Source organism: Haliotis cracherodii, unplaced genomic scaffold (genome assembly GCF_022045235.1).
Source record: "Haliotis cracherodii isolate W230 unplaced genomic scaffold, xgHalCrac1.p SCAF_8, whole genome shotgun sequence".
Taxonomy (NCBI): domain Eukaryota; kingdom Metazoa; phylum Mollusca; class Gastropoda; order Lepetellida; family Haliotidae; genus Haliotis; species Haliotis cracherodii.
In genome coordinates, this window is record NW_027266341.1 from 20,203,592 (window position 1) to 20,224,231 (window position 20,640).

At 40.6% G+C, this 20,640-nt stretch overlaps 1 protein-coding gene across 3 annotated transcripts in view; it reads left to right on the forward strand.

Moving 5' to 3' along the window:
• Positions 1-18,660, forward strand: part of LOC139449833 (tripartite motif-containing protein 2-like) — a 70,555-nt gene extending 51,895 nt beyond the window's left edge. For 2 of the 3 annotated variants that reach the window (XM_071231384.1, XM_071231385.1), the window contains exons 2-3: positions 10,780-13,005; positions 15,523-18,660. In XM_071231384.1, coding sequence (XP_071087485.1) covers positions 10,807-13,005; positions 15,523-15,675 — 2,352 coding nt within the window. In that variant the 5' untranslated portion in view covers positions 10,780-10,806 and the 3' untranslated portion in view covers positions 15,676-18,660. Of the gene's footprint in view, positions 1-3,039; positions 3,172-10,779; positions 13,006-15,522 lie in introns of those variants that run through there. The other variant, XM_071231383.1, reaches the window with a different exon arrangement.
• The last annotated feature ends 1,980 nt before the right edge of the window (positions 18,661-20,640 follow it).

The window sequence follows — 20,640 nt, forward strand, 5'->3', positions numbered from 1 at the left end:
TTTGAAATTATACAGGGCTTCGGCTCTATCATCCCAACTTTGAAGTGGGGGAAGTTAGTTTTAAGTGCCAAGGATACCAAACTAAAGACATATGTCAATGGTAAGTGTCTTGTATATATATTTGAATGAATATTTGTATGCTATGGGTAAAAAAGGATATTTTTTGTTCTTTACAGATAAGCATTCAGTGAAAGCAGTTTGCTTTGATAGGTTATGTTTATGCTTTTGGACTAAAAGACTTGACTTCTGGGTTGCACTGACAAAACAAATAGACCTCCATTCATCGCCATTACTAACTCAGGTGAACGTGTGGTTATGTTTCAATTACATGGCCATTAGAAAAATATTAACATTTTTCCATATGTCCAAGATGACCGAAGCAATAAACCCATGAAAATCCAGGGGTAGAATAGGTCATCAGCAACCCATGCTTGCCGTAAGAGGCAACTAACGGGATCGGGTGGTCAGGCTCACTGACTTGGTTGATGCATGTCATCGTATCCCAATTGCGTAGATCGACGCTCATGATGACAATCACTGGTTTGTCTGGTCCATACTCGGTTATTGACTAACCACCATAATATATATGTATTGCTGAGTGCGGCATTAAACAACAAATAAACCTCCGTAATACTATCATACAGAAAGATCTTATGTACCTTAGGCAAGACTCATCACTGATTATTTCTGCTATAACTAAAGAGTGTGTGTATGTTTTGTCATTGTGTCATGGCAGAATAGAGATGAACCAACTTTGTTTGCAATGTAGAGGTTTCAACTTCAATTTAAAATAAATTAATAAATTAATTTGAAACTTCACACTTTGGGGGATTCAAATTTATTTTGCAGGTAAACAAATCTACATTTGAAACCTCTACATTGAAAACACAAGGTTTATCTCATAATTCATTCACTCACACATAGATGCCCTGCTCCAGTGTGATCTGGGTGCCCTCATGGGGGTCAACTACACCTTGGAAAAGTACAAAACCCAAATGCGAGGATTTTGTTTGCGATCATGTTAACAAAGTCAATATGCTGTCTTTGTGTTAATTTTTAAAGCCATGGGTAAATACAACCATTTGAGAGATTCTGTGTCTCAGGCTTAAACAGACAATTATAAACTTCTTTTAATTAAAATTGATAAATGCAATTACCATTTAGTTGTGTACATAATAGTGTGATTTTGATATGATTAAAATAACTTAGGGGTAAGTCAGTTATTCAGCCATGATGCTGTTAGGTTCAAATGATGGATTTTTTGATTATATTAATTTTTTTTATTCTTGTATGACTTTGTGAGGCTCTTATTTCCTGGTGGCATAAGTGTTTAGTTTGTCTCAGATGCTTGTCAGTAAGAGATGGGGAAAACAGTGTGGATTGTTCGTGTTGGTTGTGTTGTGACAGTGATAATGGCATACTCAAGTTCAACTTGACCTGTCCCAGTGACCCTGTATCAATCTCATTAAAATCAGATCTTAGTTTTCACTACCGCTAAACAAAGATCTGTGGACATCCCATTTCGGGTCACGTCAGAACGACCCCTTTCGCATACTTTGACCGACCAATGAAATGACTGACAAGAAATCGATATTAGCCAATCAGAAGGCAGCTTTCTCGAGCTTTACGACACAAGTTTCAAAATGGCGACTACGCTTCGAAACATATTTGACCTATTCTCGATTAAAAAAAATAAAACTGATAAACAGAACATTCAGGAATGGCAAATAGATTTCCTAGATTGTATGGATATAATCATTAAACCTGTAACTGTTGTTCAGAATACTCTCTGTTAAATTTTCCGAGGTTGCATGATTAGAAAACACATTCCGTCCGTCACTTTCATGATCTGGTAAGCGACGCTCTGATCCACCTGACTACCAATCCACCTGCTAAGTCACTTTCTATTGGAGTCATCCACCCGACTACCAATCCACACGCTAACTCACTGACAATAGGAGTCATCCACTCAACTACCAATCCACCCCCAAACTCATTTTCTATTGGAGTCATCCACCCAACTACCAATCCAACCGCTAATTCACTGACTATTGGAGTCATCCCCCCGACCGGCTATCCACCCCCTAACTCACAGACAATAGGAGTCATCCACCCGACTTCCAATCCACCTGCTAATTCACTGACTATTGGCGTCATCCACCCGACTACCAATTCACCCGCTAATTAAGTGACTATTGGTGTCATCCACCCGACTACCAATCCACCTGCTAAGTCACTTTCTATTGGAGTCACCCACCCGACCACCAATCCACCCCCTAACTCACTGACTATTGGCATCATCCACCCGACTACCAATCCACCCGCTAATTCACTGACTATTGGAGTCATCCACCCGACTTCAAATCCACCCTCTTACTCACGAATCCACCAAGTCATCAACATCTTCAGTGATCCACCTTTCCACAATCCCACAGACTAAATTGCCTGCCAACCAAGCCAGCATCCGACTCATCAACCAATAAATAACTTATCCTTAATTTTACCACTCATCCACCAACATCCTCTACGACAGCTGTACAATGGGACACTTAAGTAACTCTTCATCTCCCTGGCCGACAGGACACTCTCTGCTCCGCAGCAGGGCTCCTCACTCCGCCACTTCAACACCACTATACACACAAGACCATAACCATAAGCTGTTCAAAAATATTCAATATTTGAAGATTCCTATGAGATTAAACCGACAGAAAGGACTCCAGCCTTTGACAAGATTTGGCATTCAAATGACCGGCAGACGACAGGGATTGAAATGTTTGTTTTGCGAAGATGGCTGCGAGTAAGGTGGCAGAGGCTGACAAAGCTTGTGTGTGTTCATCAGGTTAATATCCACGTTCACAACGACAAACAAACCGTTATTCCTGTGTTTGAGGCGGTGGGGGATGGGGGGAGTCGTGATAGCGGTTGTCAGGTCGCGCTGCAGTGACCACACAATCACACGTGGGGAGATAGCGAGCGATCACAGATTGAGAGAGAGAGAGGTAGACGTCAGTCGTGCTACATGGTTGTGTGAAGCGATAGACTCGGGGCACTAGCTGATGTTGAGAGGGATGTGACGGTTTTACCTGAGCCTTGTTACTGAAGGATGTTGGTGGATGTATTCTGTGACTTTGTCAACAACGGTCTACATTGGAAACTTTGGTGCTTGTGATGGTATAGTGTTTATGTTTTGATTTTTTATTGCCTTGCTTATCATTTTCACTGACTATCCAAAAAGGTAGATTGAGTATTGATCTGTTCATGTGAATTACTGTACATAGATGAATGGCCTGTCATCATTTACAAGCATGTTTAAGGGTTCGTTCTTAATAAGACAATGATTTTAACACCACACACTCTGACAAGCGTTCTTTAATATCATGCAGCATTAAAGTAAGATATGTTCAAGTTTTCTCAAAACTTAAAATTACACATAAAGTTGAAATATTAAATTCGCTTAGGATATATACAACTTCTCTTGTTTAGATTTTTTGTTTAAAAAATGGACATGATTACAAGGGTTCTTTTCACTTATATATTTAAAACAACTTTATATACATGAAATACCGTGTTTTGATTGTGAGATTCAGTGAGTGAGTGAGTGAGTTTCATTTAACATCACTTTTATTTAAACAGTTGTATGACAGTACGTCAGCCTGATAGTAGGAAAGCCCAAAGTGATGCGGTGTTACTTCAAAGACTGATAACATCAACCCTTAACCAGCTCCATCAAGTGACTTAAACAAGTGCGGTTCCCCTCTCAAACCAATCACTCCCTATTATGTCATACCTGTTGGCCTCACTGATCTTCTGACGCTGACACAACAAGTGCCTTAAATAAAGTAAACATAGCACATTAGGCCGGCTCTTTCAGCACTCTTACATAATAGTATAGGCATATACATAGGGTAGATAACTCAGGTGGTCCATAGAGTATTCACTCAAGACTGTTAGGTGTTTTAAGGAGGAGGATTACCTGTGTTTTACCTGAGAGAACGAGCTTTGTCAGGTGATACATCTTTACACTTGGTCTCACCTTGACAGGTCAATCTATAATGCAATGGACTGTCTAGACAAGGTAGGAGTTTATTTTTAACATATACCTGTGAGTTAGGGGTGAAATGTGGTTGTTATAGTTATACCTGGAGTAGGTTTATGTGATGATAAGAATTATGAATTTACCTGTGCTAATATACAGGTGATAGTGATTTAAGGTTGAATCTAATGTACCTTGAGCTGTGTTCCCTTGAGATGACTTACAGAAAAGGGTACAGGTTGTGAAAGGTATATTTTACCTACTTTACAATTTACTGTGTCAGGTGTGGTATACTGTCAGTAATTAGATTTGTACATTTGATATACTGGAACATTGTAAGATAAAGTCAACATTTAATTGACACTCAGGCATTTTTTTCATTTGTCCAATCTACCTGAATTGTAACAGAAACTCACCTGTAATTAGTGTGTAGTGACTTCAGTGATATCAGGTGATGAAATACAAAATTACACCCGAGTATCTACACGGTGACCTACTTGAATGTTATATCAATAACCTTGAAAATTAGGAATAACCATCAAAATATTTAAGTATATATGATTTTTATAGAACAAAGCTACAAGCACTATGGACGGGCTGCAGAACCATATGATATTCCATGTATTGCAATATCATACATTTTTTAATGCAATTTGTGCTGAAACATGTTAACACATCAAAATATATAAAAACAAATACTAACATATATCTTTGATCCCAGATTTCTAAATTTGGCAGCAAGAACCAAAAGAAATTGAACATCAAAGTAGCAGCTTACAAATAGATTGTCATTATATTTACCTCACAACTAGTAATGCAAACAGATTCAGACTTCTCGTCCCTTTATTAATCCGTTTGTTAGAGTTGCAAATAAATCTTTTTATACATATTTGCAGAATAGAGAAGCAAAATTCATTTTTCTGTCTACTTTTATAAAAATTGAACTGGAGAATTAGTGATTCAAATATTTAAAGTATTTGCTCTAATATCAGTTTAAGGATAATATCATATCAACAACACTTTGATATGTATCAGAGTGTTTCTACAAAGTGTAATTGACTGTTTGGAGCAGGCAACCTGATGAAGTTGTTGACTTCCATGTCATGTAATGAGTCTGTGCCCAAAATTCATTTACAGAAAAACCAATGAAAGATTGGAAAGTGCACAGGCCCATGTAACTGATATTACATGTATACATAGTAACCAACTCTCAGACTCTGTCGGCATAGAATACCAGTGGCACGGTCCTGCGGAAAATGAGACCAGATCACAGAGTGAGTTATCTGAAGTGTCAGGAAGTTTATGAGGGCTGTCACAAAATGACAAGACGTTAAGGGGAAAACTGTAGTAGTAACACTTAATCATGTAAGGGAACTGAAAACATCAATGACAGGCATGGTTGGCCTGTGGTACAGTTTCTGTATCCGGCATGGGCGGCCCAGTCATCTAAGGTGCTGTAATTCACAAGGCAGAGTTGTGTCCAGAAACCAATGACCGTGGGTTCAAATCCAAGTGTGCCCTGATTATGTTTCTAGGTTTGTCAGCACCATGCATACCCATACTTGTTGGTTTCCTCAAAGTGGTAAACGTCTAAGACCAGCATCACTTCGGGCTTTCCTCCCACATTAAACTGACAGGCAGTGGTATAACTGGAATACTGTTCAAAGGCACGTTAAATGAATCTCGCTCACTCAGTTTCTGTCTCAAAGTTGTCTTAAGTAGTTGATTACAAGATTATGTTTAATTAGAATCTTTGATCTGACATACCATTTGGTACATTTTGACCACTGTTTTGATAACACAATCTAAACATGATTAGCACAGTCGTCTTCTTGTGATGTTACCATTACGATTCTCAAGCCTCCCTGTGAGTCAATTATTTTCTTCATCCCGCAACAACAAAATGACTTCAAAGGTTCTAACGCTTGTATAAAAATAGCACTGGCAGTTGGTTTTCTCATTGAGACAGCTTTTTGGAGTTCCTTGTTTTTGGTATCCACTGATCCGAGAGTAGAAAAACTATTTCTGGCAATGTAACTTCATCCTTGAAAAAACATCATGTGTTTCAAAGATATGACAAACAACTCGGGATATGGCAGAACAAGATTCTTCACAAATATCCATACTTCTATTTTGAAATGGCACATTCTCAAAGACTTTGTTCTTTTGTATCTATTCACAAAAGACAGCATACCAGTTGACGGCTGCGATGGCAAACTGGATGGTCCAGCAATAGGATTCAAGCTGTTCAAACACCATTTGCTTTTTTCCTTATCAAAATTGTATGATAAGCAATTATACATGAATACCTTGACTTGAAAACGTTAAATGGAAGGTAGATTTCCTTTTATTGCACCTGGTGATTTTTGGGCCCATTTTTTTTTTATTTTTCAAACAAATAATCAATTAGTATGAATATGTTATCTTCAAAGGTGACCTTGTTTTTTCTCTGTAATCGTCAGTGGAGATTTATGACAACTTGGTGCAAAGTCAATCATGTGTACCTTATGTCTTGAGACATCCATTTCATAGTTTTTAAATCATCAATTTAAATTTGTATTTATGGTCTACATGAATGGTAAATCATCATGTCTAGTGATGTTTTATATCAAATTTCATACTTTTATTGACCAAGTTTGTTACTGAATTCGCTGAAGGGATAGGATGTGTTTTTTTTGAAAGCACATATCAATGAAGCGGCCATAAAATTTCCGAGTCCTGTGATGGGATTCGAACCACGGACCTTCTGATCCGAGGTCAGACGCCTTGTCCACATGACCAAAGAGGTTAACCCTGTCAGCAAACTGACAAGGTAAGGATGTCATCTGTGGGATGACTCCACGCCCTGCTACATTAATACTCGATAAATCTTTTTTTACACTATGAATCATAAAAAACTTCTGTTCTTTTTTTTTTAAACTCTGAAATGTGCAACGTAGATCATGTTAGGTAGGCAGAGCATGTTTACTGTTTTGTTGGTCATCTACCACCTATGACTCGGCCTTCGTTAAACCGCTGATCATCTATAACGGTCATCAGTTATCACTGTATATATATAACACCCAATCTGTGCAACTGCCCATTGCGTGAAACGAGCAAGCTGGTTGCCCATTTTGTGAAATATCTGGAGAATTATTTTTCATTCCCAACTATTGCCTAATGCACAAAATGGGCAGTAGCACAGATTGGGTGTAACATATATACACCTGTAGACTTGAAGACTATGTACTTATCTCCCGCCTCACCTATTTATACCATTTGTAATGTTTAGAACATGTAATACAAAATCCCAATTGAGAAGGACAGGTGCTTGGACATATCCATGCTAAGTATATAGTAAGGCCTGATGTTGAGTTGCATGTTATCGTGAACATTAATAATGAATTAGAAGTACAAATGTTATAACAAATAATTGCTTATCTTTTTAAAATCAGGAAATAATATTATTGTTTGGAAACATTGCTGTTCATTAAGCCGACTCTTAAGTACCCACCTGTCTGTCTGTCCGTGTGTGCCATCCTCAATGTAAATTTGTATGTATTGTATGCTTCGTTTATCATTGTATGATCTCAAGCTGTATAAGTGAATTTGAGTTTTGTTGTAAATCAGTGACATATCCCATAGGGAAATTTTTAGATGAAACATAATATATATAAAAACCTTAGATATAGCTTCATGTAAATAAAAAAGATGTTTTCATTGTCATTAAAGCCATCCGTGTGTGAGAATTTATTAATTCGGCATTGATGTTTTTATGGCTGTTAAATAGCCAGCACAAGCCTAAATAGAAATACTGGATGTCAGTTAGATCTCTCACTTAATGACCTTTCACCTCTCTAATGCATTCCCATAATCGATGATGAGGAAATTTATGGCTGTCAATCGTGACCAGTTAGTCGCCATGAAGATCTTAATCATATCTCATGCGATGCCATGTCACCTAAAGTGGCGATATCATCGGATCAGTTTTGGTGATAGTGTACTATCACAGCTACATTTAACATTACTATCAGCAGGGACCTACAGACATTTGTATTGTGGAGACTGGTGATTATCTCTCCTGTCTGACAACGCACCCGATAGTAAAAGTAAACATGTTTCCACGTGTGATCTATCATGATTATTCAGTTGTAAATGTGTATTTATCATCTCATGCTTGGCTTAAGATTGACTCCCTTAGAAAGTTGGCTTGTAATCCAGTGGTGCATTGAGTGGAGTGGACCGAGTTTGTTGTCAGTCATCTTTGAACTGTATTATAAGGGTTAATCATATCATTTCTTTAGTTGGCATTTAACATCCATGACACAATCAGAAAATTATCGAACGATAAACACCTGAGGAAATCACTCATTGATATCACAGTGTCCTTTTGGGTCAGAATAGATCCCCAGTACCCCATGCTTGTCTCCCTGTGGTGATATGAGGCAGAATAGATCCCCAGTACCCCATGCTTGTCTCCCTGTGGTGATATGACCCAGAATAGGTCCCCAGTACCCCATGCTTGTCTCCCTGTGGTGATATGAAGCAGAATAGGTCCCCAGTACCTCATGCTTTTCTTCCTGTGGTGATATGAGGCAGAATAGGTCCCCAGTACCCCATGCTTTTCTTCCTGTGGTGATTTGGGGTAGAATAGGTCCCCAGTACCTCATGCTTGTCTCCCTGTGGTGATATGAAGCAGAATAGATCCCCAGTACCCCATGCTTTTCTTCCTGTGGTGATTTGGGGTAGAATAGGTCCCCAGTACCCCATGCTTTTCTTCCTGTGGTGATATGAGGCAGAATAGGTCCCCAGTACCCCATGCTTTTCTTCCTGTGGTGATTTGGGGTAGAATAGGTCCCCAGTACCTCATGCTTGTCTCCCTGTGGTGATTTGGGGCAGAATAGGTCCCCAGTACCCCATGCTTTTCTTCCTGTGGTGATTTGGGGTAGAATAGGTCCCCAGTACCCCATGCTTGTCTCCCTGTGGTGACCTGGGGCAGAATAGGTCCCCAGTACCCTGTGCTTGCCTCCCTGTGGGGATTCAGGGCAGAATGGGTCCCCCAGTACCTCATTCTTGACTCCCCTTGGAAATTCATTGATACTATTAACCACTTGTTTTCCTGGTCCCAGTGCCACACCATGTTCTTATCACTAAGACAATTGTAACTTTGTGGAACGGGGGCCTTCATCCATACTGAATTATTTACAGGCAGTTATAATATAGTTGAATGTATAAAACAACATTCACTCACTCACTCCACATTCCCAACATCACACGTCAGTGCAGGGGATTGAGGAGGCGCATCATCAATCATCTAGGCTAATGTAAGGTTACGAGTAAAATCTGAAATTTCTGAAGTCCGATTCATTGGCTTTTCTACAGGCCACACCTGAAGGAGGTAATTAGACCCTTTGTTGTGTTGGGGGGACCGGACGGTGGAGGTATTTATCAGCTATTGTAGGAAATCCTCCCAGCCCCTACAGCTACTTAACGTGGTTGTTTATCAACTTGACAAATAGACTATGAAGTATTTCAGCTCACTTGGAAAGTAAATTAAGATTATCTTGGTTGTCCGGAGATTACGCTTCGAGACCGATCTTAAGACTTGTTGTCAGAATAAGTGATGATCAATTGAGAGGTCCTCTATCTACTTTGTTGTGGAGAAAGTTAATGGCTACATGGGTACATGGTTACAGTGTGTTGGGGGGAAATGAGTCTAGGGATACCGGGGGAGAACCGGACATTAGAAGTGTGGGATGGAGCCACCAGGCCATTAGGACTCAATAAGTTGGATATTCAGTGGTCATCTTTGAGCCAGGAGGCATTTTAATTATTTATTTTTTGTTGTTTAAACAATCCTCAAGATATCTCCGGAAATTAAGTGTTGTGGGATGTGATTCACCAAGAGCATGGACGTTTGGTAGGACCTTTTGTGTCTAGAGAAAGAAGGCAACACACTTAGCTTTTAGGTACTTTGGGATAATACATTGCTGATTTGTTTGTTTGTTGTTTAATGACTTGTGAAGATCCTAGGTAGAATAGGTCATCAGCAATCCATGCTTGTTGTAAGAGGCCACTAAGGGGATCGGGTGGTCAGGCTTGCTGACTTGGTTGATGCATGTCATTGTATCCCAATTACATGGATTGAGGCCCATGATGTCAATCACTGGATTGCCCTGTCCGGACCGCGGTCATACAGCTGGAATATTGCTGTGTGCGTTGTTAAACCATAAACAAACAGACATTCCTCTGGACATTTAATAGTCTGGAAGGTATGATGACATCATAAGGAACAGAACCGTGGAGGTTGACAAGGTTTCATCTGTTGTTGGCAACAACATGACCCATTGTGATATCACCTTGTCGGTTGTTCTGGCCTGGACCAGGACAAGGTGGACATTTAAGTACTGCTTTATTTGACATGGAAATTTATAACATTGTCTTGAAAAGACAAAGTATCATCAATTCAGTTTGTGTTATCTTCAAGTACTGTGTTTCTTCTTTGCCCTTTCTAAGGCTGTTTTTGCCACGATACCAACTGCCATACCAGAGTGTGTATATTTTTATGTCTCTATCCCAAGAATGTCCTGGTTGTGGTGACGTGTATACGCTGTTCAACCCTTTTAATCATCAGTCATCAAGCTGGAATCCATTATTGATGTGATTCTTCCAGCTATTCAACCCTTTGAAATTACAGTTCTGAAGCTTCAATCCCTTGTTGATGTTACGATTTCTGTCATGCTAAATGTCTTTCTTCTCTGTTGCAGGCAAACCTGCCTGACCCTGTCTCCATCATGGCCGACAACCTGTCTGCAATGCGGCCTGTCAGCATGCCTGTTGTGCGTCAGATCGACCGAGAACTGCTAAGTTGTGGAATCTGTCTCGAGAGATATAAAAATCCTAAAGTCCTTCCATGTTTGCATACCTTCTGTGAAAAGTGTCTCAGTGATTACATTCCCCCCGAGAGCCTTTCCTTGACTTGTCCAATATGTCGCCAACAGTCCATACTCCCTCTCGATGGGGTCATTGCACTTCAGACCAACTTCTTCATCACCAACCTCATGGATGTAGTGGGCATGCCCAACGTATGTATGACATGTGGGGAAGCAAATGCTAGGCCTGTTTCCAAGTGTTTAGATTGTGAAGAATATTTGTGTGAGAACTGTGTCCTTTGTCATTGTGGTATGGAGTCAGAAATGAACCACACTGTTGTCAGTCTGGATGAACTGTCGGGCCCAGCAGACAGTGATGAACCTCAGTTGGTCTGTCCAAATCATGATGGGAACGCTTTACCTTACTACTGCATCGAGTGTGAAACTGCCGTGTGCGAGGATTGCACGCGCGTCGAACACATTGGCCACAAGCACATCTCATTACAGGAGGCTATCCAGGACCACAAGAACGGTCTTCAGTCGTTGATCTGTCAAGCTCGTTCACAAATCCCCAAGATTGAACATTCCATAACCTTAGTCACAGAAGTCTCAGAAGCTCTGGAGAGCAAGTCCCGGCAGACAGAGGATCGGATAACTTTAGCGTTTGATGAGCTGTCTCGTCTGTTGAATGAACGGAAGTCATCCCTGCTTCTGGAGCTCGGGAACGTGTACAGCACCAAGCAGCAGACCCTCTTGGAGCAGCGGGAGACGGTGGAGAGCATCTTGACTCGGATTAGCAACTGCTGTGATTTCACAGAGGAGACTCTGGAGAACGGGAACGAGACGGAGATCCTTCTGGTGAAGAAAGAGATGTGTGAGAAGCTCCAGGAACTGGCCAACCTTCAGGTTCAGTTTCAGCCCGAGGAAAATGAGTTCCTGTCTTTCGATGAAAGCTGTTTCCATGCCGTTGGGAAGACCTTTTCTAACCTTGGTGCTATCCAGACAAACAGTGCAATAGCGTTTGAAACTACAGCATCAGGTGAAGGGTTGAAGCAGTGTTATGTCGGTAGGCCTACTGTCATCACAGTTACAACAAAGGATAGGAAGGGTGACCTGATCACTATTGGGTTTGCCAAGGTTCTTGTTGAGATCACTTGTGTTGATACTCAGGATAAGATGGTGCCGACCATTACAGATCACAGAAACGGAACATATGATTTGACTTTTACCATCAAGAGAGAAGGACATTATATTCTAGATATTATGCTGTTTAACCAGCATGTGAAGGGATCTCCTTTCAAGATACGTTGTGCCCAAGGGAGTGAGGAGTCGGACCAGCTAGGGAGCTCCTCAAAGATCCCTAGGACTAGTGTTGTGAAACAAAAAGGAACAAAGCGGCCATCAAGTTCAAGATCACATGGGTCCAATCGCCGTAGCAACCTAATTGAAGATGACCTTCTTTTCAAGGTCGGATCAAAAGGTCGAAACAAAGGCGAGTTTACAAATCCTCAGGGAGTGTGCTGTGCTGAAGGAAAGATTCTGGTTGCTGATAGCAACAATCAGGTTGTTCAGGTATTCTCCAACAAAGGGGAGTGCCAGCTGCGGTATGGGTCCCCTGGTAGAGTGGCGGGAAAGATGCAGAGGCCAACTGGTCTGGCTCTGACCAAGAATGGGAACTATCTGGTTGCTGACTATGATAACAAATGGGTGAGTGTCTTCACCCCGGATGGCAAGTACATCAACAAGCTGGGTACTGGCAAGTTGTTAGGACCAAAGGGTCTTGCTGTAGACAATAACGGTCACATCATTGTTGTGGACAATAAAGCCAGCACTGTGTTTGTCTTTCAATCCAATGGGAAGCTGCTGCACAAGTTTGGATCTCGAGGAAATGATGAGTGTCAGTTTGCCGGTCCCCATTACGTCGCTGTCAACAACAACAATGACATCATCATCTCTGACTTCCACAACCACTGCATCAAAGTGTTTGATTCTGAAGGATCCTTCCTGTTCAGTTTCGGTTCCAATGGGGAGGGCAACGGTCAGTTCAATGCCCCCACCGGCGTAGCTGTAGATAGTAATGGGAACATCCTTGTGGCTGACTGGGGCAACTCTAGAATACAGGTACGGTGGAAGCAGATGGGCCACAACAATTTGTTGGTTCCATTAATGGATGAGCCTTCACTATTTTGAAAATTTCTTTTAATGTATTTTCTTACTACTTTCCTCATTTCTTTTTAAACTTTGTTTTCAAGAACATTCAAAATAGCATCCTAATTCCACCATTTTAAAATTGACTTTGAATCTTTTGAACATTTGTGTTTTCATATTTGCAATTTGCACTTTGCATAGTGGCTAGAAAATGCAGAAAATATTGACCTGGGACCTGTTCCACAAAGTGATCTTAGTGCTACGACTTGCATAAGTGTTACAGCATGGGAGTTAAGGTCGTCTTAGGGCTAAGATGGCTTTGTGGGAACGGGCCCAGGGCAAAGATGAAGTAATCGGTGTCACATTGTTTTACATGTGGTAGAATGGTTAGACACAATCCCAGGGATTTGGGGAAGTACTGTTGTTGGACAACTGATGTTAAGTTCTCTACAGTGGGGGAAGATCCCTCCCTGATGGTGTCCTCCATTGTGATGACTCAACAATACTCCTCACTCTACCACTTGAATAGTGCGACCACATACATTTTAAAAGCTTTTATCTTGTTTACAGTATTTGGTTAGAAGCAGCATCAAGAGGCCTCTACTTCAGTCTGTATTGCACTCCTCCATATGAGTCTAACACCAAGGAACCATATCGTAAATCAGAAATATTATGTTCCGAGGGTTATCACGTTCTTTGGTATCTGTGATCAAACAAATGCAGACTGACAGTATTCCACTTGTCCCCATGTTGACTACGCTTTCAAGTAGACATTTCTAACTGTTTCTTAACTCCAAGTGTTGAAGATTTTCAAGGCCTCAATCAAACCTGAAGTGAAGCTCTGTTTGGCAAGACAAGTCTCCTTACTGATGTTGACAAATGTCCATATAGTCTGAGAGTGCGTTGTGCCTTGTGTATGGTAGGCCGTGCCACCTATGATAAAGTGCTGTTGTTACGTCAGCTTTATCAAGATGATTGTCCAACAATATTTCTGACACTGAGTACATACTTCTGTCGTGACTGGTGAGAGGATTAGACTTATTGTCCTATTTGATCAATTATGTTTATCAACATTCCTTTAAAGCAATCTTTCCCCGTGGAGATTCTGGCTTAAAATAGGTCGCTAGCTACTTATGCTAGTGGTAAGAGTCATTTTGTTTGGGTAGTCAGATTTGATGACTTGGTTGATAGCATTTCATCGACCCTGATGAAGTTGATCGTAGCTTACAATATTAATCACTGGATTGTCTGCTAGATTATTTAAAGGCTGCCATCTTACAGCTGCAATATTGGCAAGTGGGGCGTTAAACAAACAACCCAAAAACATAAGCTATGCTAGTGCTATGATTGCCAAATCTCTCTTAAGTATTGTGGTTACCGCATGGAGATTCCAGGTTAGAGTTCGTCCCCAGCATCCTATGCTTCTCATATGAAGCGACTTAATCGATCAGGTGGCCAGGTTTGGTGACATTGGTTGATTGCATGTCATTGCACCCAATTATGTGTGATGTTGCTCATAATATCAACTGGTCCGCACACGATTATTTACATTCTGCCTTCACACAGCTGAAATATTGCTCAATGTGGCATTAAACTACAAGCACACAAACAACGATTGTCTTAGCTCTTTAATCAGGGGATACAACCAGTGGCTTCACACATTGTACCATCTGGGGAAATCATCAAACTCTGCCCCTTGTTTCAATAAAAAACATCACTTGAACATAAGTAATATCTTAAATAATAATGATGACTTGCAATAGTTCATGTGGAAATTGCATTTCATTTTGTAACATTGGAACTATTGTCATTGGCTATTTCAATGGCAAATGAAACACACAAGATATAACATTAGACCTTTGTTAACTAGGTACGAAAATACAAAATTAAACTCTATTAACGTTTATCAATTTAGATACCTGGTGCCGTCATTACCCTTCATGACACCATGGTCTAGTTTCCCTATGTTTCTAGTTATGGATAGCCATGATAGGTTGATATATACTAGGGGTCATGGGTGGTCCATGCAGTCTCCTATGGCCCTGCTGTTACTTGTGCACAGTTATGTCCCTTGGGCATTCCAGGAAACAGCTTCACCCTGATTAGGTGTTTAGCACCATACTCACTCACTCACTCACTCACTCACTCACTCACTCACTCACTCACCCACCCACCCACCCACCCACTCACTCACTCACTCACTCACTCACTCACTCACTCACTCACTCACTCACTCACTCACCCACCCACCCACCCACACACCCACCCACCCACTCACTCACTCACTTACTCACACACCCACTCACTCATGGGTTTCACCAAAATGAGATGCATCTCTTAGGGCTTTCCTGCTACATCAAACTGATGATATGCCTAAAATACTATTCAGACTGCTGTTACACCAAACTCACTCAATGATAGTCGAGCATTTCAGGTTAACAAAGTTGAACTTTATGGTAATTAACAATCATCATAATTATTTAATTTCAGGTATTTGACAGCTGTGGCTCCTTCCTGTCCTATGTGAACACCTCAGCTGACCCACTGTACGGTCCCCAAGGTCTTGACATCACCAGCGATGGGCAGGTTGTTGTTGCAGACTCGGGCAACCATTGCATCAAGCTGTACAAGTACCTCCAGTAGGATCCTGGCCAACAACACCTGGTCCAGGCCAGACTACCGTAGATCTGACAAACACAGTAGGGATGCTCTAGCCTATCACATTCACCAACAGCCTCACAAGATATGTCAAGGTCTACAAGCTTACCACCATGCTGTGCCAGACTGTTAGCTGACTGAGCCTACAGACCTGGTTCAGAACCAGACTCCGAAGATATGTCAAGGTCTACACGATTTCCAGCATGCTGTGCCAGACTGTGTTAGGTGACTGAGCCTACAGACCTGGTTAAGTACCAGACTACTGTAGATCATGACTGAGCTGCAGTGCTGATGCTTGATGTCCAATGTGCAGTGCCAGATTGCAGGATAAATGTGTAAACCTGCAAGGCTATCCAGTATGATCTGCCAGATGACAGAAATAACATTCCCTGGCCTACCAGGATGTCGCATGTTCATTGCCAGACACTGTGTTCCTGTGTAGCAGATGATAATAGGGTGTGGTCAGCTTACCAAATCTCATTGCTGTTCATGTTGTAGACGATGATCACAGGAGATGGTGTGGATGTTTTTCTATGGAAAGAATGATTGCCTTGTGATTGTAAGGGTCTTGGGAACTAACTGGTATCATAGGAATCAGAAAGGACTGCTAGAAATGAGGCCATCTTTATGCACACAAGGGTTGTAGTTATAGGTCAAATTTTCTCCACATCACAAAACTTGGTAAGTTGTTATGACTGTACTGTGAGATCAATAGTGAAATTGGTACGATGGTATGAATGAACTGTCAGATCCATAGCAAAGCAAGGTGCTTCTACACGGTAAGAACAAATATCGTGAAACTTTTTCAGTAATATATATATGTACGAGTAATCATGCTATTGTTTAATTGACTCAGGTTCACTAAATAGGTTTTGTTTGAGTCTCTAGTTCTTCTTGTGATGGAATGCAGCCATGTCAAGTGTCAAGTTTTCATGGATGTATCATGGCCTTACTATCAAGATATGTAATCATATCAGTAGCAAGTGTATCTGGGTACAGCCTTCAGATGCCAGATGACCTTTTACAGTAGAGATGACCAAGTCTGTTCTTGACAACAGTATCCAGGTAACCTGAGGATGACCGTTATAACAATGTGATACCTTTTAGAACTTGATGGTGTGACAGGAATTGTTCTTGGAGGATGTGCTTAGGAATGGAAGTGATTGGAAGGACTGGTCTTTGAGTCTGCATTTGGTGACTTGTAGACATGAGTTGTGATGAAACCACAGAAGAAGCTTCATATGAAGACCAATATGCTGCCAACACCACATATTGTTTCATGTGTACTGATCGACTTGTATGATGCATTATTGGCCAAGTCTGTGACAAGAATGTAGTCGGACACTGTCACCAAGCTACACTTATTCTAGACATGAGATAGTCATAGCCCTGAGGTTGCTTTGAGGAACAAGGGCACAGGTCTACTGTACACTGGCAGATATGTGGTTGTGCATCAAGTTTCTCATCATCAGAACCTGATGTTTATCTCATCTGTCCCAGAGATTCCTGGATGACTGGAGCCACCAGATCCAGCATGTATTAGCATCTTTCTGGGAACACTGCAGCCTCTCTCTCTTGACTCGTAGATTTACTAGGAACACTTAAGGATCTCTTTGGGAACACTTAAGGATCTCTTTGGGAACACTTAAGGATCTCCTTGGGAACACTTAAGGATCTCTTTGGGAACACTGTAGGATATCTTTGGGAATACTGTAGGATCTCTCTAGGAACACTGAAGGGTCTCCCCAGGAACACTGTAGGATCTCTTTAGGAACACTGCAGATCTCCCCAGGAACACTGTAGGATCTCTTTAGGAACACTGCAGATCTCCCCAGGAACACTGTAGGATCTCTATGGGAATATAACAGATCTAATAGGAAACACTTAGGATCTCCCCAGGAACACTCCAGGCACTCTGCAGAATCTTTTCATGAACACTTAAGGGTATCTTCGGGAACACTGCATGATCTCTTCGGGAACCCTGCAAGAGCACTCTGGAAACATGATCTCCAGCAACACCCCACCTCTTCATGAACCTGTATTCTTTTGTTTGTAATCTAAAAGCTGTGTGAGCTACAATTGCCTTGTGGGCATACAGACTTCAGACCAATTGGACAATGATATGATATGACATAATATTCTTCATAAAGACTGATCTTACCTTTGTGAATATGTCAGGTTAACTAGCATCAAGACAAATACTTCTAGTGCTGGAAACTTGGATCTCAATTCTGCAACTGCAGAAATCATACTTCGACCTCATAGTATCAGTGACTGGGACCAAATTGTTCAATCAGACCCCAGTTCCACACAGCGATCTTCGTGTGCGGATGATGGTGGATCTTATGACAGTGTACCGGGACAGTATCTCCGGGACAGTACCAGGCAGTATCTCCGGGCACACTGTAAGATCTCTTCAGGAACCCTGCAAGACGATATGGCTTTGTGAAACTGGGCCGTGGATGCTGTTCCACAAAACAATTGTTGCTCCAATATGATTCATTCATAGACTAAAACACGAGCAGCACTAAGATCGATCTGTGGTATGGGGTCAAGATGAAACTTCAATTTTCAATTTGTTACCTTTTCTTGTTACAGCAAAACCTTGGAACTTTAAAAAAAATGTATCTTGAAATTTGACATTTCTTCAAATTACACTTTGTATATTTACGCATCATCAGGGCCCTATTTGATACCAATAAGGCCCATGATGAGCATTTTCTAATTCAGCTCAGCTACATTCAGCGTAAGTGCCAGTGTCAGTGTATTTCACAAGGCTAAAGTTTAATGGTTACTTCTTGAACTGTTGCAGCCTGATGCCAAATGTGTGATGCAATTCCTTCTCATCTGCAGCAAATAATGATATTATTGTACTCCTTATTGTACTTTGTGTACATGCATCGTTGTACATTGCATACATTCATTCATTGATGTACATTGTATAAATACATTGTTATCCATTGCATACTAGTGGTGTTGTACATTGTATACAATGCATTGTTGTACATTGTATAAATGCATTGTTGTATATGGTATAAATGCATTGTACATTATATAAATCATTGATGTACATTGTATACAAGTATTAACAAACATTGTATTAATATGTTGTTATACCTTGTATACAAACATTGTTGTACATTGTATACAAACAATAATGTACATTGTAAACAAACATTAATGTACATGGTATAAATGCATTGTTGTACTTTGTATACAAACATTAATGTACATTGTATACAAGCATTGTTCTACACAGTATACAAATGTTAGTGTACATTGTATAAATGCATTGTTGTACATTGTATACATGCATTGTTGTGTCAACAAGTGTGGATGTGTTGAGAAATCCTGTCAGTGCTTTCGCAATACCTAAGGCTACCAGTGATTCTGATGAACGATGTTGTGACGACAAAGCTATATGCGGACAAAAATGAAAAAAGAACACAAAAATGTTTCAGTGTCGATTTGTAGTTTTGCCAGTTTCTCATAATAGTTTCTTATGTCGGTACAGAAAACACCCACAGATCATTTCACTTCTGACACCTGTCAGCCTCATGTATGATGCAATGGCAGGATGGAACAAGGGAGATAACTCTCAATTGAAGACCTGTCTAAATACAAGTGTGTATTGAGGAGGTTGCTTGGAAGGACACATTCATGATAAATGGTTCATTCTTGTTATGAATTAGCCAGTGCTACCATACAGTTTTCATCACATCTGCCAGATAGTTTGTATGATGGCTTTCATCACACAGAATATGGGACATACCTTCTTCAGTTCTTTGTTAATATTGTACAGGGTGAATGTTGTTGTTTTCAAAATTATGAAGTCACCAGAAAGCATATCTCATCAGTGATGCACTAATGCAGATCGACAGGTTACCAGATTCACAAGTTTCTTTATTGTGCTGTGTATGCTTGTCACAAGAGGCGACTGACGTGGTAAGGCTCGCTGACTTGGTTGATGCATGACATCGTATCCCAATTGCATGAATCGATGCTCATGATGTCAATCACTGGTTTGTCTGGTCCAAACTTGATTATTTACAGACCTCCTTCATATGGCTGGAATATTGCTGAGTGCGATGTTAAACAACAAACAAACACACAAACAAACTCTTCAAAAGGTATTGGGAAGTATTAGCATTTTACTAGTGCTTCAGTGAGTAATGACACAATGCTGGAATGGGAACAGAACAGTCTATATCTATTTATAATGAAAAAAATCAGATTTTTTTTCTGCAAGTGTTATCTTATACTGTAGTTAATATTGAGTTTAGAAATATACAAATTACCAAAGACAACAGTATGTTTGCTTCCAGCAGCCCATGCAGGAAACACACACTTTCCAAGCACTAGCACTAACATTTTTACATTCAAATTGCTCCTAAAGTATTTTAGTAATTGATACACATGTATTTGTGCCAAGTGCCTGTGATTCAGCCCACCATTGTAGACTCGGTAGACCGTATTTAAGCCAAGCAGATCTAGACAGCAATCTAGGATCTCGTACTTCTTAAGTATAGTCTATTTCCTGTGATAATGAGTCCCATGTGTCACTCATTAAAGGGACCATTCATTTTATTATAGGGGGGTAGGCATGGGCATGATAGGTGGGTGGGGGGCTGAAAATTATGACTTGCTCAGAGGGAGGATTCAGTTAATATGTATGGAAATTGGGGGAGGTTTTGCGAATCAATTGAGTCCAATTTAGTTATTCATTTATGATACAGTGGTCGTAGCAATGTGGTCAAGTTTTGGCACAATCACAGCACTGGAAAATACAGTAGTCATAAAATAACCAACTTACGGGATGACCATGAGAAAGTGAGGCAAATTTAACCATAAAGATTTCTCATTTATCAGGATGGACAGGTCATGTGACTGGATTATTGGGGGGTGGGGGGTGGGGGAAAATAGAATCATGTTGGGTCACCATAATATTTT